General features: G+C 40.9%; 1 protein-coding gene across 1 annotated transcript; it reads left to right on the top strand.

The window, feature by feature from the left end:
* The first annotated feature begins 2,534 nt into the window (after window positions 1-2,534).
* NCEH1 (neutral cholesterol ester hydrolase 1) lies at window positions 2,535-24,073 on the top strand. Its single transcript, XM_030495369.1, has 5 exons — window positions 2,535-3,091; window positions 12,836-13,064; window positions 15,126-15,195; window positions 17,592-17,763; window positions 19,179-24,073. The coding sequence occupies exons 1-5, from the start codon at window positions 2,954-2,956 to the stop codon at window positions 19,794-19,796; spliced, it is 1,227 nt and encodes a 408-aa protein (XP_030351229.1). The 5' UTR covers window positions 2,535-2,953; the 3' UTR covers window positions 19,797-24,073.
* Window positions 24,074-24,663: the final 590 nt, after the last annotated feature.

Here is a 24,663-nt window from a genome sequence, read left to right as displayed (position 1 = left end):
GTGATACCTAAACATTCAGCAAACACAGGCTCACTATGTATATGAAGAGTGACTTGGGCATTAGCCATTTCTTAAATACACTTGAAAATCAGAATTACAATCTCATGAAGCAACTAGGGTATTCTGATGAACCATTGTAAGCTATCCTTCCTCGGACTGACAGAACTTAGACAAATTTTAGGTAGTAATCACTTAAGAAAAGTAGCTAAGATTTTTTCAAACCAAGTGCATTTATCATAGAATCATGGAATGGTTTGGGTTGGAAGGGACCTTAAAGACCATCTAGTTCTAGCCCCCCTGCAATGAGCAGGGACACCTTCCACTAGACCAGGTTGCTCCAAGCCCCCTCCAACCTGGCCTTGAACACTTCCAGGGATGGGGCAGCCACAGCTTCTCTGGGCAACCTGTGCCAGCACCTCAGCACCACTGCAGGGAAGAACTTCTTCCTAACATCTAATCTAAATCTCCCTTCTGTCAGTTTAAAGCTGTTGATTCTCACTAAAGTTTAGATCAAGAGTGATGACAAAAATAATTACTATTGTTTATATGTCTGACGTTTAAAAATCAAAGTGCTTTTTGTATAAAAGGCTCTGAAATAGAAACACCTATTGGCTTCTATTGTGTAAAATGTAACGTGCAGTTGAAACTCACTGCTCCTTTCAGTTACCTAGACACCAGTAACCCAGGAGTGTAACATTCATTTAATAGTTAAATAGTTTCGTCTCACAGTAACTCCCACAGGGAGAAAGTTCCAGGAGATTAAATCATTACATGAACCCTGTCGCATCCACTCTGTGGGAGCAGGTATCTCACACTTTGTGGAAGAAAGACAATGAGGCCACATCAGAAGAGCTGATGGAACCTCAACAGGCCTGAAGGAGACTCGTTGCCCTGCGTTGTTTCTGGAAGGTGGCTGTCCGGCAACTGCTAATGGCTTCAGGCTGTGTGTTTACGTAGATGGACTGCTTGTCCCCTTGATATCTTGCATTTTGGGGTTTAATTTATTTTTCTCAGACCACCAGTGTTTTATTTTTTCAACCGACTTCTTTATAACTGCCTAGGAAACACCACCACCACCCCAAAAACCAAAAAAACAAAAAAACAAACAAACAAAAAAAAACCCCACAAACCAAAAAAACCCAAACAAACAAAGTCCTCAAAGAGCTATTGATTCAGTTTAGCCAGAGTGGCAGCTTTCAAAATTTGATGAAGTGGGGAGATCAAGCATGGGGGTTAGTAGGAGCATGAGAAACCTTAGAAAAATTCCATTCAGCCTTTTTATCTCTATTTCAAAGAGATAAGTAGATGAGAGAGGAGTGGGACAAGCCCCAGTTTTGCTGGAGTTCTGGGAACAATGATTTTTGGTGGAAGAGACAGGTACAAATTATTACACTCAGGGATGTGGGCTTGGGAAAGCAAGAAAATGGGAGTTTGCCAAGCAAAGGGTGCAGGGGACCAGGGTACAAGGTAACAGAGAACATGTGAGCACAAAATGGTACAGAAATGGGCGACTCGGTAGAAAAAGCTGGAGACCTCAGGAATCTCATAATGTGCAGCTTTCTTGAAAAAGCTTGTTTCCAAGCAGCCCTTTCACAACCGTAGTCTGCCCAAAACTGGCTGAAAATTACAAAAACTCCATCTGCTGCCGCTGTTATGAAAACAGGGTAAAGATGCATGAGAGTCTTATTTCCTCACAAATTCCAGAAACTTTCTACTGTGACCTTTAGAATCAGTGAGGTTTTACTTCAGTTCTCGTAAAGCTGGCTTAAAAACTGACCTTTTACTTCTTAGAAACATGTTTTTCTTTTATTACCTTTTCATGTCAGTTTTTAAAGAAAACTTGTCCTTTCCAGGACTCTATTTACATTTCTATGTGACTTTTTAGTATTATGAATTCACTTCTAAAAGCAATGTTATTGTTAAAATCATATTGTTCATTATTTTTTCCACATTAGATTCATAATGCATGTGAACCTGACTATTTAAGTATTTTATTTGTTGAAGATAGGACTGTGACTAAGCATGAAGTAGTCATTTGTGTCAAGGCTGAACTCTATAGCGTTTTTATTTCCTGTATGTTGGTGATGAAAAATACCTATTTAGAAAATTTTCTTGTCTTAGGTACAAGAAATATTCCCATGTTAAACCAAAATCTGTTACTGACCCAGGGTAGAAAAATAAAAAATAAATTCCCAGTCCAGAATAACGTTACAAAAATCCCCTTTCTGGAATTGTTTTGTGATGTCTTAAATGGGGAACTATGGTTTCTTCAGCTAAAATAAGAGTGTCCTTGAGTTCCTCTTGTTAACACATTGGATCTGGAATTCTCCCAGGTTGACTTGATCCCTGTTACTGCTTTCATCCCACCTTCGTGGCCTCTAGGCTCAGTGCAGAAGGGCAAACGCTGCCCAGACACTGATGTTCCCGTTCTCTGTTGGCGAGGAGCTGCCATTGCACATCTTCTGGTGTTACAACCCTGAATATGGGAACTGGTGGGGATTTTGCTCATGGGTCGGGCTAGTTGCGCACACGCTGGAGGAGGAGCCCAGTCAGCCCAAGGCCAGGGCAGCCTCGTGTGGACCGGCAGGGCGAAGCCAGCCCGGCAAGGCCAGGCCTAGCCTCTTTCCCCGAGCGACCCCGGCCACACGGGGGCAGGGTCCGGCAGCCGTGTGAACCACGGGCCGCCCGGCGCCTGCCTCAGGGGCGGCGGCTGCCCAGTGCCCCACCGAGCGGCGCAGCCATCTGCGCGGAGCGGCCTCTCTGGCGGGCGGGCAGGCGAGACGCGAGCCAGGCCGCCGCCGGCCGGAGCTGGCACACAGCCGGCGGGGACGGAAGCGCCGGGACTTCCTCCGGGGGAGGCCGGCCCCGGGGCGGTGCGCGCCCCGCGGGGAGCCGCGGCGAGGCGGCCCCGCGCACCGCGGCGGAGGCGCTGGTGGCGTGGGTCGCGGTCGCGATGCGGGCCGCCTGGGTGCTGCTGGCGGCGGTGGCCGCCCTCTCTGCCTACTACGTGTACCTGCCGCTGCCCGGCACCGTGTCGGACCCCTGGAAGCTGATGCTGCTGGATGCCACCTTTCGGGTAGTGCAGCAGACGGTAAGAGCTGCATCGGCCCCGGTCGTGGCTCCGGAGAGAAGGACAGACATATCCCTCACTCTCTCCCTCCCACCCCCCATCCAGCGGCCTCGGTTCTCGCCCCAGTGCCGGAGGTGGTTGGAAGCGGCGGCCGCGCCCGTGGTTTGCGATGTCCGCCCGGACGGAGCACGCCTCGGGCACCGGAGAGCCGGAGCGGCGTCCTCTGCGGCGCGGCGGGCAGGGCCCCGGCCGGAGAGCCGTGCGGTGGGCAGCGCCTTGAGGTTGAAGCCGACGGGGGAGCCGTCAGCATCGGTGGCATCCGTGGCGGGCGGGAGCCGGGGCGGGTCGGCGCTGTACCCGGTGTTACCGCATGGAATCGTTGTCGATGTATTATTGCTCGATCTGCCGAGCTGGAGGCAACGGGCAGCTCAGGGGAGGGTCGCCCTACGCCGCTCTTGGTTTCGCCTTGGTTAGAACATCAAGCGTGTGCATTGCCTGGAGCAGAGAAGGCGCCGGGAAGACATCAGAGCAGCTTTCCAGTACCTAAAGAGGGTCTACAAGAAAGCTGCAGAGGGAATACTTACAAGGGCATGTGGGGATAGGACAAGGGGGAATGGCTTTAGGCTTAAAAGAGGATAGATTTAGATTAGATATTAGGAAGAAATTCTTTACTGTGAGGAAGCTCTTCCCTGTTCCCTCGAACAGGGAAGCTCTTTCAGATATTAAACTGCCTTGATCTGGAATCTTATTACTAAACACAACTCTCTGAATGCTTGATTTTTGTCACAAGGCAGCTGCCACTTCATGGGGTCTCCCTTGTTTTCTGCCAGTGTGTTTCTGGTAACATGAAACAGAGCAGAGATCACAAACTTTCTAATAATGGCTTTAGCTGTGAACTTTATTCTTTCTAGGATGGTCTGACCTCTTACAAGGACTGATCAGGCATGGTCAGGCCTGATGTAAGGAACTATGTACATGAAAAATTTTTTTTGTTTGTTTTTTTGTTTGGTTTGGTTGGTTGGTTTGTTTGTTTGAATTTCCTACTAGCAGTTCAGTTTACTAAATTTGTTATGAAATGTACAAAACACAGTACTCTGAGTGGATGAGAACATCAGCATATTCAAAAAAGATTGAGTTAATGGACAGAGGGCCCATAAATGGATACCAAAAGAGTTAGATGGGAATGTACCTTCTATGTTCCTAATACAATAATTTGGATGCTAGGAAGCATGTGGAGAGTGGACCACACATTATCCAGACTTGTATATTCAGCCTCAATAGCTTCTCTGGTTGCCAGTGTTGGAGACGGAGCCCAGGACTAGATAGACTGCTCATCTGAGCAAGTGGAGCATCTTCTCGTGGTCCAAATGTACCACTGAATCAAAGCATTATCTCTAGGATGAAATAATTAAACCTGTTTGCATGTACAGGATAAAACCTGTTTGCTTGTACAGGATAAAACCTGTTTGCTTGCATACCTTCCCATATGTCTGCTATGAAAATTACGCAGACATGGCCTACAACAGCTTCATTCATCAGCAAAATCTATGGCTTGACTTTCACTTGCTCCATGTTTTTAATTCAACTAACTGAACAGCAAGCGCTCAGCTTGACCAAATCCATTAATAAGTATGGACAAAAGAGGCATGATGACCCCAAAGCATGCTGCCTGTAAAGCGTATTGTCACAGCTCAGCCAGGAATACCTGAATCAAGGCCATAACCTCTAGCTGAAGGAGACCTATCTTTAGAAGAATCATATGACTGACTAGGTATATTGCCATTGGCTTATGTACACATTCAGTTTGTTTATGTGATACGTTGGCATCATCAGATGAATTCAGGTGCCTCTAGCTCGGAGGCTGGTATCTCTTTTGGGATATTCTAGAGGTCATAATCCCAAGAGGAGCTGGCAGGACAAAGCCTGATGGGTGACAGCTGGAGCAAGCTGGCAGGCAGGGCTGAGGTGCCCACATCTGTCCCGGCATTCTGGGGTGGGGAAGTTTCTGTTAGGGGAAAGTGGCAATTTCTTAGTTGTTTACATATCTGGCCTAAGAAATACATACTTCTATAGTACCAAACAAGTAACAGTTCCTGTAATGTAGCTTACAAACCAAAGGAAGGAACAAGTGAGTTTTACACAGAGAAGCATAACAGAAGTGAGGCATCAGCAGTGCCATGAATCACACAACAGGTAAGCCTTGGGACATTCACTTCCAGAGAGACAGAGAACGTGCTTTCCAAGTGTTGAAAAGCCTTTCCAGCACTGAAGGACAGCACAAAGTCAGCAATAAATGACTGCCATTAAGAAGGAACTGTGTGAACTGCAGCTAAGGTTGTAAAAGTTAAGCTTGAGTATTTACTTTATTAGACAGCTTTTATCTGTGTACAGAAATTAAAGTGTATGTCCTTTAGCAGAGCTCAGCTTCTTCTTTCTTCATCTACAGCTATTGCAAGATCAAATGGTTTAACATTTCTCTAAATGTGACCACTGATCTTTCACCCACTTCTGAATGTATTTTCAGCTTGCTATTTATTACTTTCCTTTGTAGGTTTGATAGCAGGCAGAAGTACGTTTCTGTTTTTAAAATCTCTGAAACGTACTGTAATCCTTTTTTTCCAAGAGCACAAAACAAACTCCATGATGTGCTTCAAATACAACTGATTGTCTTATGCTTATTTTGAAATAGAATTGTGAAAACTGACAATTAAGCATGACAATTTCTTGGATAGACATAATGTGTTTGTTTTCTCAGTACACTAATAATCACTACTCATAAAACATAATAAGGCTGTCACTGGCTTTCAGCATACTAATGATAAGGGTTTTGCATTTCCATATAGAGTTTCATCCCAGTCAGCTACCAATGTTTTTTACAAGCTTGGGAGTGACTCAGTGTCCTGGCTCAGCATGACACACTTCAACAAATGTTCAAGTATAATCACATGGTTAAAAAAATGCATAATGCTTATAGGGCAGTTTCTTTAAGTAGGTTTGAAAATATACTGCAGAAGGGGACCAATATTGTTATCCAAATCTTAAACTCAGGGGACAGAGATAGGAGGAGATGGAGTGCCCAATCTCAGAAATTCCCATGGGGGAGATGGAAACTGAGTGGGTTTTCAGGGCCTTGTTCCTGTGCCCTCTTTAATGTCATGTGCTGCCCCAGTCTGAAAACAGAGAAACTTAGACTTTAATAATATTAATGAATTGATGTGAAAGTGCTTAACTGAGAATGAGAGCAATTTGACCATCTTACATGCCTCAAAATGGGACATGGTAACACTTTAACAGAAAACTGTGATATAACACCATTTTAGATCAGAAATTAAAAGCCTCGTATGTACATATTTATACAGGTATGTTAGACTTGGCTTCACTGAAATTTGGACAACCGCATAAAATGGGATTGAGCCATAGATTAAACCATAATTACTTGTTTTACTTGGTGTCTGTCAAAAAGTGTTTAAAGCAACATTTCATAATTCTGATGTTAACAGCAGGATTGATACAGCCATTTTTCATTTCTTCCTCTAACCTCTCTCCCTTATTGCAGTAAAGAGAACAGCATATGTTTATTTAATAAGCCCTTTGAAAAAGGTTATTTCTGAACACCCACTGTCATGATACTTGCTATTTTGGTGCATAGCAAGGAAGAAGGGATTTTTTTAACTGGGACAGCTGTTAGCAGAGGTTTGGAAGGACAGATTGGTTGGCATGGAGGCCATCAGGCAGACATATATGGAAGAAGGTAGGCAACCATACAGGGGAGAAAACTATCCTCATATTTGTCCTCATCAGCCACTCCTTCATGCTTCTCCACCACTCGCTGTCAGAATAAAAACTAGGGCATGGGACATCAACATTCAGGATTACAGAAAACAGTAATTAGTTTGCTCCGACATTTTAACATTTCTCTACCCATATGTTCCAGAGTATGTGACTTCTGGACAGATGTAAATCCAAGTTGTAGCCAGCCAAGTAAATTGTTGATATTTTTGCATGCAAGAAACCTTGGACTTGGTTTACAGTAAACAAAGTTGTTAGTTGTGGCAAGTGGGTCTCAGGGCAGCAGCACCTGAGCAGAAAATGAACCACACTGGAAATCCTCTTTGCAGTAACAGATAACTTTTGTCTCTATCTAGTATAAAAGCAGATCATCATGGGTGAATAGGTATATGCACAAAACCTTACATTAAAATGCAATCTAGTTTCTGCTTCTAATTAATAAACTGTAAAATAGTGGTCTTGTTTTCAGTTCTAAAGGAAATTCATCAAACTAAGAGCACTTGTCTTTGAGGACTGTCTTTATATAGCAGTGTTAAAACCATGTATTCTTTAGTGGGCAATAATTCACCTGCATTAAGAAATAGTTCTGTAAAATAAAATAGACATCCACCTTTAAACAGGATAAACTGCCTGAAATGCACAAAAAACAATGTTCTGCACACAGCTAAGTGGGGAAATGATCCTGTTTATTTTTCACTAATCTCTGTTATTGACTACAGATATTGTAGTTGGCATTTTGGAATGCATTTTGCAAAGTGATTCCAGAACTGATGGTAGTGTCTGCATCTGTTAAGCTAGGAAGTTTAGTCTTAGTTCAGTCGCCCAGTTCTAGCATCATTACTCATTTGAGTTGTGAGTGAGATTTGGCTTAGACCCTAGTAGTGTTATGTGAAAAAGGAGCCTTAGCTGTTTGCTTAATTCCTGATCTCGATGAAGTCTGAAAGCTCAGTGCAGGACCTTGGGCCTGACCAGCTGCAAAAGCAGTAGAGGAAGCAGCTGATGCTTTCAGTTTGGCTTTAGAGGCTTGCTGCCGTTATGTGCTGTCTGAATGTGACCTGTTGCAATAATTTCACGGCCAAAGGTCAGAGATACGAGGCGAGACAGTGTCAGCTATGGAAGTCATACAAGGACAAAGAATCCCAATGTGCCAAGTACTGTTAGGGGTTAGACATTAGCAACAGAAAAACCTCAAGGGATTTTTTTTTTTTTTTGTAATATGGAACACATGACTAATATGGAATACAAGTCCATGAGGGAGGTAAGCATCATAGCAGTGAGCCTTTGCGCTTCTTCATGAAATTACCAGCTGAGGAGCCAATAGAAGAATCCTAACAGTTTAGGGACTGATACTGGTGAGTAAAGATGAAGTAACGTTGGCTGTCTAGAGCAGTATTTTGTCTGCTTTTTATCAACAACCCTGACTCTTTTCTCCATTTATTGAAAACGTTCTCCTACATGAGTTAAATATTTAAGTATCTCGCACCCCTCTCCAAAGAATACACCAGAAAGAAAGTGGCAGTCTTGAACAGTTTAGTCTCTAGGGGTTCCCTGGGTTGTCCCTACCTGAAAACCCCTTTATGGGGATGTCCTGGTAAAACAGGAGGAGGTTGGAGCTGTAGTGATTGCTTTGCCTGACTTGTTGGAGAGCTGGGAAGCATTACAGTGTGAGTGTAAATTACACTGCTGCCAAGGCAGCTATGGATCACAGGGAGCCAACAGCCCCAAGATGGAAAGCTGCAATGGGAAATGAGCAATAGTTTGTCAGTAGGGCTACTGTACTATGTCCAAGGTGTTCTTTGCTGAACTGGCTCAAACACCAGCAACATACTCACATCTGCCCCACCAGCCTGTCCAGCCTTCTTCTCCGGGGGTCCTTGTGCTCATCCATCCAGCTCTGCCTCATTTCCCAGCACCTGAGCTCTCTGTGTGTGTCAGCCCATTAGGCAGTCCAGCCCATAATGCTGTGAAGTTCACTGCCCACATTTCCCCAGAAGTTACCCATTCAGAAATCAGAAGTGTTTATTCAGACAGATGCATAAAACCAGTTGTTACCTGGGAAAACTTGCGGCTGTGACCTAGAGTGAGTGATGTGCCTGTGGCTGGCACAGCAGTTCTGGGCTAATTGCCCACAGTGGTTTCATCTTTATACTATCTCCTCTTTTCTGTGAGTTTGCCTTTACTTTTTTCTCTGTAGTCTCTTAATTTCCCCCTTGTCCTTTTGGTTTCTCTCGCTTTTCACTAGCTTATATTATTACAGCACTGTCTTCTCTCCATTTTCACCAGAGAATGTCACTATTTCTTCTCTTCCACATGCATACACACACATAATTCCCAAATATATTTAAGTGCTATATTTGGTAGCCTGCAACAGTCCGGCATGTTGTCACAGGAAGGATGGTAAAAATCACAAATACCAGCAAAGATCAAACCAATTACTGCTCACATGACATGACCAGGTACAGTTTTATCATGGATTCAAAGCAATCCAACCTTGGACTGCTGTCAGAAGGCCCGGTCCCATCCTTTTCCCCGCTCCCTCTTTCCTGCCTTGGGTTATCAGTAAGGTGGTGACCTGGCTGAAGTTTAATATTGTTTCTCTGTTTTTGCTGGGTTCACATTGAGCTGGTGCAGCAAGGGCATGCTCTAAGGCTTTGTGTTTGTTAGTGCCACCACAAGAAAGGTGCCAGGGAAGCAGAGTGAACAGAGTGGGCAGGTCTGCCCTTTGGGTGGCAATGTAGTCCTGGAAGAGGGTTCTAACCCTCCTGCCATGGGCAGGCACACCTTCCACCAGGTTGCTCCAAGCCCCCTCCAACCTGGCCTTGAACACTTCCAGGGATGGGGCAGCCACAGCTTCTCTGGGCAACCTGTGCCAGTGCCTCACCACTCCCACAGTGAAGATGATAGTCACCCTCATAGTGAAATGCATCTTCTTCAGCCAAGAGTTATATTGCAGAGTGATAAGATACTATATATCTATTTTAAATATTTATTTATAGAGAAAAAAAGAATTTTGTTTGTAACAAAACTTGAACTTTGGACAAGACTAGCTCATTGCCAGCAAAAAAGGCAATCCTGATGCCTTATAAATGACATCCAAATAGGCTGATTAGATAGATACTCTTACAAAGAATCTGTCTGGTACATGCTTGGCGAAAAACCACACCTATGCCTGGCAAAACAAAACCAAAACCAAAACAAAACAAAACAAAAAATCAGGGTAGTTGCTTTTGTGCCTAGCTCTAGAAAGTATCTATTCCAGGTTTTTGGATTCTTGGAAAGAGTGGTCTATTATAGGAAAAAAATAGGCATGAAAGCATGTGATAACCTGTCAATGGCCACGGTGCACTGCAGTTTAAAAAACAGAGCAAAACACTTCTTGGTGAACAACACTAACTAACTTTGAAAATAAAACATTTCTGATTCAAGGGAATATGTGGTAATCTCGTCTACAAAGAATGTGAACTAAAGTGGGAGAAAACCAAAATGGGACATCTATTGCAGCACAGTCGGGCTAAAAAAAAATCTACAAAATGTTGTTTTCCCTGGCAGCACTTCTAAAATTGCTGTGGTTACCTTCCCTGGGAATCTCCATGTGGCACAGGGAGGGAGGGTCAGGTCTTCAGCTGATTGCATCAGTGGCAACACAAACTGTGTGCCAAGTTATTAATAGATGTATTGCTCTTCAGATTTCAAACTCAAACTGGGTTTTCCTGTGGGAATTTTTAAGTAACAGTGGGAGAAAAACATGTTCTGAAATTTAGAGATACTAACAGCCTTGTGAATTCACAATTTTTTCCTGTCGAGTGGATACTTTGTGTTTCTCCTCCCAGAGAAAAGCCTTGCAGGATAAAATGATATTCCATCCAAAAAGCAGTAAACATTTTAAAATTTGGATTCCCACCAAACTGTCTCAGCAGGGTGACATTACCACAACCTAAAGCAAGAAAAGAAAGTAGTTTTTGTAAATTCTTGTTTTGGAACTGGATTCCTCTCCCCACTTGCATAACAGCCCATTGTACTTGGCATAGACTGGAGAGCAGGGGGGGAAATATTAAAGCTTGTCTTTTTTCTACAGCAATCTGCAGTGGAAGTGGGGTTGTGCCGGGTCTTTTCTATATAGCACCCACCTAAAAACTAATTTTATTTTTTTTTTTTTACATTAAAACTAATGATAACAGATTTAAAAGTTACATGTAAGGAGTAGGCTCCTTAGTAGGCTTGTAGACCTGAGGAGACAGATCTTCTTTGGCATGGATGCTGCTGAATGCTTCAAAACTTGCTTTTCTTCCAGAGGTCTGTGTTTTTCCTCTGTTAGCCCTTCCTTTACTGTGAGCAGGCACTCCTGGAAGAGAAGCTGAAACTTGGCACTGCAAGTGGCTGCAAAAACAGTACTGCAGAAGTACAGGCAAGAAATTCATCAGGGAAATGAAACAGCTGTCCTTGAGAACAGATAGTAGAAACCAGAAAGAGACTGAAACTCTTATTTGCAATATCACATCTGCCATGAGGAACCAGACTTGACTTCTGCATAGTTTTTGTACAGGTTAAATTATGGCAGCTACTGGTTCTTCACAATGTGAATGCAGTTAGACCGGTACTGGGTGATCCAGCTCTCTCAGGTGTCAGCATCTTTAATTCATACTAGCAGGTCTGCACTGCACTAGTGGTAGTAGCAGAATTAAACCAGTACAGGAGTCTTGTGTGGACAAGCCTCATGACACCTAACAGTATAACTCTTATTCCTAGTATTTGGTACCAGTATATAAAATAAAAGGTCACACTTGACAGTTTTCCTTGGTAGTGGTGGTCCTACAGGTGTACATTAGGTATATGTATTCATTTTACCTCCCGACTCCCTTGCCTTAGAAAGTTGTACAAAAGGCTTAGATGATTATCTGATTTCTAGCCTTCATCACTAGGACAGAGATGAACTTTGAAAAAGGGAAAAGACCCCCACTACTTTTGCTTTTTAATGGCCAGTCTGGACATCATAGTCCCTGCAGTCCTTTGGCTCACTCTTTGCCACCCCGTCTGCACCATGTGGGGAATGGGAACAAGTATGCACTACAAATAGTGTGCAGGTCATATGTGGGGAGCAAGTCGTGACCATTTAGGTTGGAGAAGTGCCTTGGATTCCGGTACTGTTTGCTGAGAGAAACAGGTTTTTAATCTATTCAGGGCAAAGTTTAAAAAATAAACACTAAAATTAAAATCCTGGGTAGCCAAAGAGGATAAAATCTCTCTCCTCCTACAATAAGGAGACAGAAAGATCAGATCATTGTTCATTTTCGTAGTGTTTTACCCCTACAAAAATGTAGCACGCTTTAGTCTCTGGGGTTGGGGGGAGGGAGGGAAATCACTATGTCACTGTCTTGATGTGGTTCTTGGATAGTGTTTCAGATCCGTCCTAATTCAGCAGGTAAATACAGGACAAGGCAATAAATGACTGTTATATTCCTTTAAGACCATCCCTGTTTTCAAATTTCTTTGCGATCCTTGAGAACTTTCTTAATTGGGAAGTGGAAAGACTTAACGCTTTGGGGTGGAACAAGAGAAGTACTTTGCATTTTTTATATGTTACCACCACAAAAGCTTTGCCTGTGTGGTATTGCCCTCTGCTGGCGCTGGTCTGAGGAGCTTCACAAGTCCCAAAATGGACCATGCTGGTGAGGTTCATTTCCTTTCAGGGTATCTTTCAAGGGCAAGGATCTGAGAGCTCATTCTCAGTTGTCTTGAGCCACATAGTAGTCATGGTTTGATTTATTTTATGAACAGGGTTTTCTCTTAATACAGTGTTAAAAGCATTAGAGGTCTTTGATAATAATTTGTTTTCCAGTGAATATTCTAAGAATCCATATTCATTTTCATATAGGACCTGCCCTTTGAAGACAGTTGCATTAAACATCAATGCAGTATTGTATGATGTGCTTTGAAGTAACAGGAATTTTCTTTTTTTCTTCTTTTTCCTCCCCCTAGTGCCACCTAATTCACTATCTGAGACTCAGCCATCACTTGATAGTTCTGAATTACTTGATTTGTACCTTTGACAAGCTGAAGTCTGTCTCCTCCGAAGACATTAACATCACGGATGCTGTTTTTGATGGTGTGGAAGTCAGAGTTTTTGAACCCCCTGCAAAGCGAGATGAAAGGCTCAAGCGCAGTGTTGTTTACATCCACGGAGGGGGCTGGGCCTTGGCAAGTGCAAGTATGTGTCTGCCAGTAATTAATAGGATTCTGGTCTGGTTTTCTCCTGGCAGGAGAAGCCAAAAGCTGTTTTTCCTGCCAGGGACGACAATTTTGCTAAGATGTACCTGAATTCAGTAGTAACTGTCTCCGCTCTGGTAGATCAGGTCTAAGGAGAGAGGGGAGAACATACTGTGAACACACAGCAAAAATGCCTATCTTATCTGCGCATGAGCTGTAAAAGGACAAAAAGGTTAACTTTGTTATATCCTGAGAGGACAAAAGAGGTTATTGTTTAAATTCTTGGGATGCCTGAATGGGCTGTTTGGGCCAGTCCCCTGTTTTCTGTGGTCATGTACAAAAGTCAGTCCTTGGGGATCAGGATCCAGTGACTGCGCGTAAGGGTTTTGCCCCATTTTCGCAGAATAATTATCAGAAGAGTGAGCTGAACAACAGTGCGTGTAACAGCATTGCTAATGTTTGGCTCTTAAGTACGCATACTTGGGAATACATGTTGCTGATCACCGACAAGAGCCAATGTGGTGGAGAAACAGGTAGAGATCAGATCTGGTCATGGCCTGGCCCCCTCCCTTAAGGGACCTCTACCACCACTAGCAGAAATTACATGAGTAATTAATGCTGTTTACTCCAGTTAACTTGGAAACCATAAACACGATCAGAGAAACTAAGGTATAGCTATAGACAACAATAAGCTAATCACTGATCCTTCCACATTGAACACGAGGAGAAAGGGTTTGCAGTTCTCATGGCTGCTCCAAGATCCAGAGCCCAGAGGAGTCTTCCCCCTTTTCCTTCCCCATTGCTTCCTTGACATCATGAAGCCCGTACAGCCCTGAAGCATTCTATGGCTTCATCTATAGAACAGTAAGGAGTTTTTCTGAAATGTTCCAAAACAAATACTGTATTGATTGCATTTGGACTATGCATGTATGAGTCACTTAGACCGTGATTTAAGTGAGATTTAGGTCCTTAAATAACTTTAAAATCTGTTCTTCACGTGCCTTGGGAAATCCCAGTCTCTTTGTCCTATAGTCCTATAGAGTCATGGAATAGTTCGGGTTGGAAGGGACCTTCAAAGGTCATCTAGTCCAACCCCCCTGCAATGAGCAGGGACATCATTCACTAGACCAGGTTGCCCAAAGCCCCGTCCAACCTGGTCTCAAACACTTCCAGGGATGGGGCAGCCACAGCTTCTCTGGGCACCCTGTGCCAGTGCCTCACCACCCCCACCTACAGCAGTTAAAAATTTTGCAACTCTTCCTGCAGAGGAGTTGTGCTTTGAGATGGGTTTTCTTAGGCCTGACTAAGGGAGGTTTATTAGTGCCCTGTAACAGTAACAGTTTGCATATGACTTGTGCAAAAAGTTTATATTAAATTACCATGCTTAGTTTGGATTACTGTAATTCAACTATGTCAGATGCTATCCTCGAGTCCAAGGTGCAGAAGTTAATGGCACAAATATTACAACTAAATATTAAATTCTAAGACTAGCTACTTTAGAAAATATTTAGTGTCTTAGTATATTTTATATTACCGGGAACTAACGATTAAGTAACTGGAAAGGAATAAAATTAAAGAGAATCAGTCCACTGATAAATAGGAGAGCTGTTATTAATCCTCCCTTAAATGAGTAGTTCAGTTAACATTAATAGGGCAACTCATTTGAATCAAAGCAATGCATGGTATAATAAAATGAACAACAGGCGGTGATTCATACAGTGATAACTGTCTTGGATGCTAATGCCCCCAAGCCACAAGGTACCTTAAATTTTGCCCAAATGAGAGAATTGTGATAGGTGGGTGGAATGACATCCCCCAAGTAACCAAGAAAGAGATGAGAAAGCAAGCATTAGACTGCAGGACTTCTCAAGGTGTGAATTATGTTCCTTCTGCTACAGTATGTATTTGGCACTTTATCTATTGCAAGCTGATCTCATTTACTTGCTCATTTACTTATATTTGTATGATGTCTTTATATTTTCTGAGAAGGCTTACGTACGGCTTTCCATCTATTGACACAAATGGACTTGTATGTCCCTAACACTGTGTCCTTTCATTCCAGGAACAAGCCTTTATAACAATCTCTGCAGAATTATGGCTGAGTCTCTCAATGCTGTTGTCGTCTCAGTTGAGTGAGTAATCTAAAAGTGATCAAGTAATTTTAAGGTATTAGAAATATATAATACAGTTCCTTCGGCTTTTCCCTTGTTACTGGTTTGTGTATAGGGCTTTAACTTCGTCAATAATTGTCTATACCAGTCTGATATTTTTATCCTTTTAAAATTAAAACAAATTGGAATGGTATCAGAAATTCATTTGGGTTTCTAATTATGTCAGAGGTTGTTTTAGAAGGCAGAAATGTGGGAAAATAAAGTAGCACTGAATTCATTTGGACAAATACGAAAACGCAAATGTTAGTGCATATTGCAATTGTATCTACATTTAGGGAGATGAAACTTGAGATCACTCAAGTGTCAAGTTATGATTCTGTAAATACTTTTGAACTTTAAAAGCAATCAAAAAACCCGAACACATCTGGACGTGATATATACCTGAAGAAAGGCTGAACCACATCACTATGCCTCCTTTTGTGGCAAGAGGGACTTTTGTGATCCTCAGTTGCCACTCCTACAAGATATATTTTTAATATACATTTAAAATAATGCTTTTATATATTATATTAAAATAAATATATTAAGTCCATCTCAAGTCTGTCTATAAAGCACAGTTTCTAAAACATATTAAGCAAGGATCTGCAACATAAAAAATATCATATCATTTTACCCCTGCTCATTAACCAGAACACACTGTGGAGTCTGGCAGTTTCCTGCTGCTCTCTCCATCTCCCACTGTTCAGTCATCTCACTTAAGCCTTGTACTCCACTCGAGAGCAGAGGACTGCCAGGGTGCCAGACAACAGAGAAGCAGGGCTGCTTTTTTGACACGATGAACAATTCCAAGGTAAACAAATCTCTTAACTAGCTAAATACATTACCTTGATGACTCCAACGTGATTGGTACTTTTCCCATCCTTACTGTCAACTTCAATATTTTCTTTTGCAAACCCAATCACTTGATACAACTACTCAAATTTCCCACCTGCAGTTGATTACATACCAAGCTCTGTGATCTAATTGCAACTTAATTATATGGAGTTGATGTTACTCATTTAATACTTATTATAGCATACTTTAAAGGACCACTTTTTTTTTTTTTTAATAGTTTCTTAGTAGAAACAATGAAAACTTAAAAAAGCAGCTGTTGGTTATTGCAGACAAGCAGCGATCACAGTATTGAAAAAATCCTTTTCATTCCTTTTCTAATTGATGGTGGTTTAATTCTACCTGTTTCTCTGAGTTATTGTTTATCTCTTCTACTTAGCGATTATATCCTTCAGTCCAGGCGTTTGTACTCAATCAGTGAAGTCTAATTAGATTTCTCACTGGTTTAATTGCATGTCTTGCTTTTATGATCTATACACAGTCGAATACGCAGTTTTGCGAAGAGTTCCCAAAGGACAGTCATACTCCTATATATGCAGTAAATAGATCGCTTTCTGAAAGCAGGTCAGATTTGGAGTTTGAAACTTGCAACCCAAGTTTAAAATTTATTCTGATATGAAGCTTTTTTTAGCTTATATTCTAAAGAAAATGTTTTGAATCAGAAAACTGAATTTTGTTTTGCTCATTTCGCTCAGCTCTACTGGGAATATGTAAAATCTGTTGTTTGAGAAGCTACAAGCAGAAGGCATGCTTTGTACCATAAGGCCTAGTAACAACTCTTACATGACAAATTATTCAGAAAATATGAACAGACTTCTCCTGCACTAGAATTTAGAAACTGAGAAAATGTCATGAATGGGACTTGGCTACTGGCTCTTTGTGGGCAGACTGCTCTCTTTGTGCCTTAGTCTCTCCACCTGTGCCATGGGTATATTTCTGCTCCTCTCTTTGATAAAGTAGAGGAATTATTGAATATGTGGCATTGGAGCAAATTAGTATTGCCTCACTTCTTGGTTATTTTTTGTTTCATGGCACAGAGGTATAGCAAGGTTCATTCTCTCCTGAATGTAGGTAAAAAAATTCAGGAAACAGAACTGTTTAGGTGTTTGTCTCAGCAGAATCTGTTGAGTGTATGTGACTTACCCTCCATGTTACCAGTTAAGGTGGGGACGTGGATCAATACCAGGCTGATCGTAATGACTCCCTTGCCAAGGGTGATTTAAATATTCATTCATTTTTATAATGTATGATTAAATCCTCTATTGGGAAATCCTAGGAAAGTGCTGCACAGCTTTATACTATCTTGGGATTATTCACATCTAGTAGGTTCATACTACTCTTTCAGAATTAGAACATTAATTGTAAGATTAAGCCTTACATAAGTATTACACATGCATATTTTTCCCATAGTTTTTACCCTAATTAAATAGTTATTTGCCATTAAGGAATATCTGATACTGCCTATTAATCCTGAAAGAGAAGTACATTGAGGGTAATAAGTGTCTCTCACCTCTTTTCTTTTCTAGATACCGACTGGTGCCAGAGGTGTGCTTCCCCGAGCAATTCTATGATGCTCTTCGTGCTACTAAGCATTTTTTGCAGCCTGATGTCTTAGCTGAGTATTCAGTTGACCCAAGGCGAATTGCAATTTCTGGAGATAGTGCAGGAGGAAATTTGGCAGCTGCTGTCTGTCAGCAGGTAAGTTCCAGTGTCTGTTTTATATTACACTACGACAACCCCTAATTCAGTGATGCATATAGGTAGACAGATTCTTTAAGGTGATGTGCCAAGCCTTAAGACAGAATGGTAGAAAGCCAGCATCTAGTCACTTTACGGAAGAAAAATGAGTCCATCACAATATGAATCACATAGCTTGCAATATCATACTACAGTGATGACTTGCTATCGGCCAGATTTTAAGAGCAAGTAGCTAAATTACTTTCTTTACCCTTTTTGCTGGTGAATTCTTTATTTTTCTAAGCAGGTAACTAGGTACATCTGTAGTTTATCAATTTAGCTTCCTGTTTTTAGGTGCTTGTCTCTGAAAATATGTTTTTATTTTGTTCAAATACAAATGAAGGACCAAAAAATACAATGAATGAAGCTTACTTCTGCTGTTAAATTGTCTTCCTGTAGCATTTCGCAATTTTAAAGAAATTTCTTTTGTGTATCTGCAGTTTAAATGTAATCTGAATTTAATCTAGTAAAGATTTTAAAGGCAGCCTGGGGTGAGCAATAATACTTTTCATGGTTGAGTGAAGCGTTATTATTAGCTTTTTTCAGATTGCCATAACCACTGGTGATAAGAAAGCAGTACCATGTCCAGGCAACTAATTATCATGACAACCCTGTAATAATGAATTAGGGTGAAAAAATTAATAAGAAACAATTACACTAAAAGTTTTGATATTGAGGACTGATAAGCATAATAGTACCATGTTTTGGAAAAAGCGTTCCTAATTTGTTCTCCTGATGCATAATTCTTTTTAAACAAAGTGAGGTATGATAGAGAACTGTGTATCTTGTGTAGAAGATGAAGCAAAACAAGTGTTTGCTGATCTTCTAGTAGAAGAATTGAGGGGCACCAAATGTATAATTGGTAGGCTCAAATCAAATGCAGATGGCAGGCAGGTTCAAGACAAATACAAAGAGGTGCTTCTGCACATGGTGAGCCTTTGCTAGAGAAAACTGCGGATGCCAACAACTTGCATATGCTGAAAAAAATCAGGTAAATACACTGAAAAAAACCCAATTAGATAAATTCATAGTTCCCTTGATTCAGGAAGTCTTTCAGTTGCCAATTGTTAAACTGGACACTGTGTTAGAAAAATGCCACTTTATGGGGTTTTTTCATTTCTTATACCCTTCAATAAACTTTTGCCACTGATTTCTGTTGGAGACAGGATACTGGGTCTGCCTGAATGACCATCCTTACAAGAGAAGAAAAGGATCAGGCTGCTAGTATTTCAGGAAGAAGAGCAACATTATATGCATAACAGCAGAATTCAGCCTAAAAGTTGACAAATGAATTGTTGCTTGTATGAAGTTCTAGATCGATACTGTAATTTTTATTTTCTTTATAATCCCAATTCTATTCTGTATTTTTCCCACAGGTTAGCAAAGATGAGCATTTGGCCATCAGACCGAAACTGCAGGCTTTAATTTATCCAGTCCTTCAGGCATTTGACTTCAATACACCTTCTTACCAGCAGAACATGAATATGCCTGTTCTTCCTCGTTATGTCATGATCAACTATTGGATAGATTATTTCAATGGTAACTATGACTTGGCTCACTCACTGCTGATTAACAACCACACTGCTCTTGACGTTAGCCAAGCTTTCTCCTTCAGAGGACACCTGAACTGGACGTCTCTGTTGCCTTCATCATTCAAAAAGAACTACAAGCCTGTAATACAAACCACTGGCAAGGCTGAAATCATCCAGGAGATACCAGCACTGCTTGATGTACGAGCAGCCCCACTCCTTGCAGACAATGAAACTCTGCAGCTGCAGCCAAAGACTTACATCCTGACCTGTGAGAATGATGTCCTGCGAGATGATGGGGTGATGTACGCCAAGCGCTTAGAGAATGCTGGCGTGGAAGTCACACTTGATCACTTCGATGACTGCTTTCATGGCTGTATGATATTCACCATTTGGCCTACTGATTTCTCTGCAGGCATTCAGACCAGGAACAGCTATATAAAATGGCTGGATGAAAATCTCTGAAGAGAGCATTTCTCTAGAAGACACAGGGTGCACAACTCCCGTGTCCCTGCAAAAGAGCAAACTATTAATAAGTGCACTTTCCCAAATTCTGGCTCCATCCTTTCAGCTGCAGCTGCTGGGGGTACAGACCACTAACTACAGCATTTGCTAGCTCAGTTGGCCTTACCCAGCAAAGTATTTTGAGAAATACTTTTTCAAACTTGGATTTTTTTCACTGTCTTTCAGATGACTATTGCCAAACATAAACAAATGTTGAGCAGGGAGATCAGCATTCCTGTAGCATTCTTAACTGGCTGCAACTTTCCAGCTTTCACCCTTAATTAGGCACAAAGGCGCCAGTTTACAAATGATGTGAGGTAAAGCCAAACACCTACATCTACATCTGAATATGTATAAGTGGGAGCTAATTTCAACAGTGTTGAGCATCTGGTGTCAAAGAAAGAACAAACCTCACCTTTGACAGCAGAGCCATGCATCTGAATGTCAAGCAGGGATTTAGGTGTTGGCTTTTAGGCACATAGACAAATGGCTAGTTTAAATTTTTTTAAAAAAGCTCTTCTGGGCAGTTAAGATGATGCTAGACAAGTCTTTTAGCCAAACATGCAATTCAGCTTTGGAATTTGGTCTTTATTGCTTTTTAGTTATTTATATTTTATAAAAGCACAGGACTAATATATTTTTCAGAAAAGTATTATAGCATACATACAAATATGCATACAATACGGCGTACGATAAAATACCCTATCAGCAGAGCCCAGATTGCTTATGTGAGTGAGCTTCAAAGCTGACTACTTCTTTGGCTAAAGAATGTGACTTCATCTGTGTTTGAAGACTCAGCTGTATGACCTCCTTACAGAAATACTGTGCTTACTAAAAATAATCTGCTGTGTGGTTTGCACTAATGTTTGTAATTAATAGTAGAAGTTTTTGTTCATTGACTTTTCTTTTGTGCTCATAGTGTTTATTATATTTCATGCTTCCTTGAAGGAGGGAAGCAAGCAAATAGAAGTGGGCTCTTATCTATAGGGAAGATTTAAATCTGAGCTCTGCAGCTAAACTTTGTCTCGCAGACTGACCCAAAACACTAGGTGAGATGATCTCACTATTGTGCACAAGTCTCTACAGTTTGAGCCAGTCTGTAAAATTCAGAGAGGCAGGACAGTGAAACCACATATTACAGTGTATATTGTCAAGGATGCTTGCTGCTTGCAGAAATGAAGGTTGTGTCAAAAAGCCCAGTGTTTCTAGGAAAAGAGAAGAGAATAGCTGCTCCATGACTAAGCTAACAGATTAAATTCATCCTCAGCTTTACCACAGACTTCCTGTGAGACCCCAGGAGAACAACTTAATCTCTTTATGCCCCGCTTTGTTCTTCTGCAAGAGGAGGAGTAGTAATTTCATACCTCACAAAGGAGCTGTGAAGCTGAATTCACAGGCGTTGGTGAAGCACATGGATGTGACGGTGACTGGCAGGCACTGAACTGCTCCCGTAGCTTTTGACTTTCCGTTTTTCTCTGATAGCTGTCTCAGAGCAGCCTGCCCCAAGACAGGTGGTACTGCAAGGCCTTGAGTTACACCATCTCCGCCCTGTCTCCTATCAGAGTACCATAGGATGAGGCTTCTTGCCTGTCAGGAGATCATAACAAAAGCAATTTCATCAAAGCGTTTCTTATGGCAGGATTCGGAAAAGTTCATTAAAAAAAACCCAAAAACAAACCACCACCACCCCCAAGGTACTGGTAGATCCAACTGCCTTCTGTCATTTAAAATATACACAGAACAGTCCACTTTCACTGGTGTTTAAATTAAATGAGAATGGCTTTGCTGAATCATTGCTTCCTAGAAATATCAGGTTGTTAATGTGTCTGTATGTATTAAGAAAAAAGAGATGTAGGCTCAGTCATGCGGGCTGAAACTCATTTCTGAGCATAGGTCCACATGGAGATGTCAAGGCAAAGCTTTTTTAAACAGTGGCCTAGATTCTTCTTCCGTTTAACTCATTACAAAGACTCAGTGCAAATAGAGCAGCCAAGTGACAATCTGAATCAGAATAAATTGTGGTCAAGATATCCAATTGATACTGCAGAAGAATTCAAACTTTTTTTCTGGATTTAAACCCTTTTTCCTTCTTTCCTCCAGAAACACAATTTCAGTAGATTTAATTTACACTTAAACCAGGCAGCAACCAAGTCCATTCGAAAGACAAATTACTGATCTGTCCTTTTCCCCTGTATAGAGACAGCTCCATTTACTTGCCTTTAGACCATGATTTAAAGATCAAAAAATATGTAGTTACACTTTGTTTCAACAAGCTTCTTCCTGGCTTTCCCATTTAAAGAGTAAACCCAGAAAAGATGTAATTTATATTTACCTGCTGTCCTTAAAAGATAGTAGTAAATGTAGTACTGGAAAAAAAAGTGGTTCATATGCTTATAAATTCTGTAATAATTAAGTTTGCCTGCGAGCTGTCTGCAAAGCTTTAGATCAGCATTTGTTTATAGCTAAGTTATAAATATCTGCTATGAAGCTATAATATAATTGCTGCTGGTTTATTTTTTTAACTGAAATGAAATGGAAAGCTGGAATATATATGTATATTCATAGAGTCAGTTGTAAAGTTCCTTCATGCACTGAAGCACATTAAAGACTTGGCACAAGAAATGGTAGCAAGTATATAACTGGACTGAATGTGTTTACTATATCATCACCAGCTTGACATGCCATCCAGGATCGCAGTACAACTCGGATGCGCTGTCACAGTATTAACTAGTTCCATCAGAATATCTTGACTACTTTTATCTTGCAGTTATATGGTTTAAATATGTGATAGCTGCAAAGATATGTGATGGATCCTATAACATCCAAAAAAAGGTCTCAGTTTCAGCTGTAAAAAGACCTTTTAGTATATAACTGCACAAGACACTTGATTAAAATTCAGTATAAACCTTGAAGTAAGTGTCAGTCCAAATGCAGCTTTACTCCTACTTTGCTTTGTTCTCCTTTGCACAAGTCTCTGTGCCTGAAATTGAAAGTTCAAAGTTGTTTTCAGCTGAGCTGCTGCAAGCTCCAAGAAACTGAGCACTAACTCAGACGAGAGCTCAGCTGAGGCTGGCAGGCACGCTTACAGAGAGCTGATGCCTGATAGCAAGAGATTAGGATTAATGCATGTTCCAACACCTCAATTTATTCATGTGTTTAGTCCTTATGTCTCCTGAAGTGCTTCCTCGTGTGCACCTAGAACCTTGATTCCTTGGTTATTTCACAAAGCGGTTTAGGGCACTTTGCACATTGTAGGATCAGACCAAGTATTTGTAGCAATATTTCACCTGTGCATAGTAAAAAGTCAGTCTTCTAAAAGAAGATACTCAATAAGTATGTCTACTTATCTTCATTACATCAGTGAGTATGATTAATGAATCATACTCATTAATCATTAATACTCATTAATAATTAATCATTAGTCTGCTTTTTGTAGATAGCTTTGTTTTCCCTCCTAAAATTAGCCTTTATCTGCCCATTGCAAGACTGTCTTGTTCCTGATGGCCATCAAAGCATTCGAATGTAAGCTTTTACATAAAAAAACAACCAAACTCAAATAACAGAACCTATAGTCATTTGTGTCCTGCTTTGATAGATCTGAGAATTATTAGCAGGTCCCTAGTATTTTAGCCAATATTTACAGGAATAAATGGAGGTTTTGTCTCCCTAGCTTAGGACCTCTAAAAGGATGGGTGTCCAGCGTTTCTGAAAGCCCAAACCTGTTTAAAGATGTTTCATGATGCTTAAAAGTAACAAATAAGTTGAATTTCCCAACCTTCATCTAAGTAATGCCAAAATTGCATCCCTACCCAAAGCATAAAGGCCATTGTGGGTTTAAATCTCCCCAAACTAAAAAGAAATGCTTTATCTTTACAGCATTATTTTGTTGTGTTTGGGCCTCTATATTTTTTAATCTTTTACCAAATTTTATTAAAAACCTTTTCAAATGAAAATATTAGAAGTAGATTAACCTGTGTTAAACTTTTTAAGCTGCTATGATCTGTAACAATGATGTTGTTAAAAAACCCCAGCTATTTTAATGTTCTCTTATTTATGATGTTCAAAACCTGAAAGTACAACATACTTGATGTGAATGCATTCAATATCTCATGCATGACCATTTTTTTGTTATTTTTTCCCAGTGCAGGTGAAAGATCTTGTAAGATCTAATTAGAAAGTGTGATTGAGATGTCCTATCAAAATGAAGAACAAATAAATAAAGTGAAATATATCTGTGATTTTTTTTTTTTTTCCCCCCACAGGACCATGAGAAAATGATTTTATTTTCTGATGTACAGCATTTCCAATTTGAGTTTTCACTTAGCAGAGGTCAGTGAAACAAAATGGGAGACTTCAGAGTTCCTGAAGAAATGTTGAACCAAAGTCAAGGTGGTTATTTTCAAGGCAGGAAACCTTTCCTGTGTGTCTGTGGGCTGCAAGGGTGACCTCCTCTTACTTTATTTCTGCCAAATGGTTACTGGTGAGCACATTTGCTGGTGTTGAATAGTGGACAATACCTGCACTAGTGCTGCTGCTCTTTTTCAAGATGGACAGCGGAGCTCGTGTTCTCCATTCTGATCTATAAAAATATTTTTATATGTTTATAACTCATGTCCATGTTTGAAACCTGTTTTAGCCAGCGAAAGTCTTAGTTCCCTTTTCATTCCTATTTGCCTTCCTTTCACATTCTTTCTGAACTGTTATCCATTTTCTTCCCCTGCTGTCTCATTTGTTATGGTCATAGCAGCATTACTTTTGAACTATCCTAATGTGAGGGTTTGCCATTTTGTCCAGCAGGGTCCAATGACTTTCACAGAATATAAAGCTT

Source organism: Strigops habroptila, chromosome 8 (assembly GCF_004027225.2).
Source record: "Strigops habroptila isolate Jane chromosome 8, bStrHab1.2.pri, whole genome shotgun sequence".
In the NCBI taxonomy this organism is placed as follows: domain Eukaryota; kingdom Metazoa; phylum Chordata; class Aves; order Psittaciformes; family Psittacidae; genus Strigops; species Strigops habroptila.
This window is presented reverse-complemented; position numbering and strand designations above follow the sequence as displayed.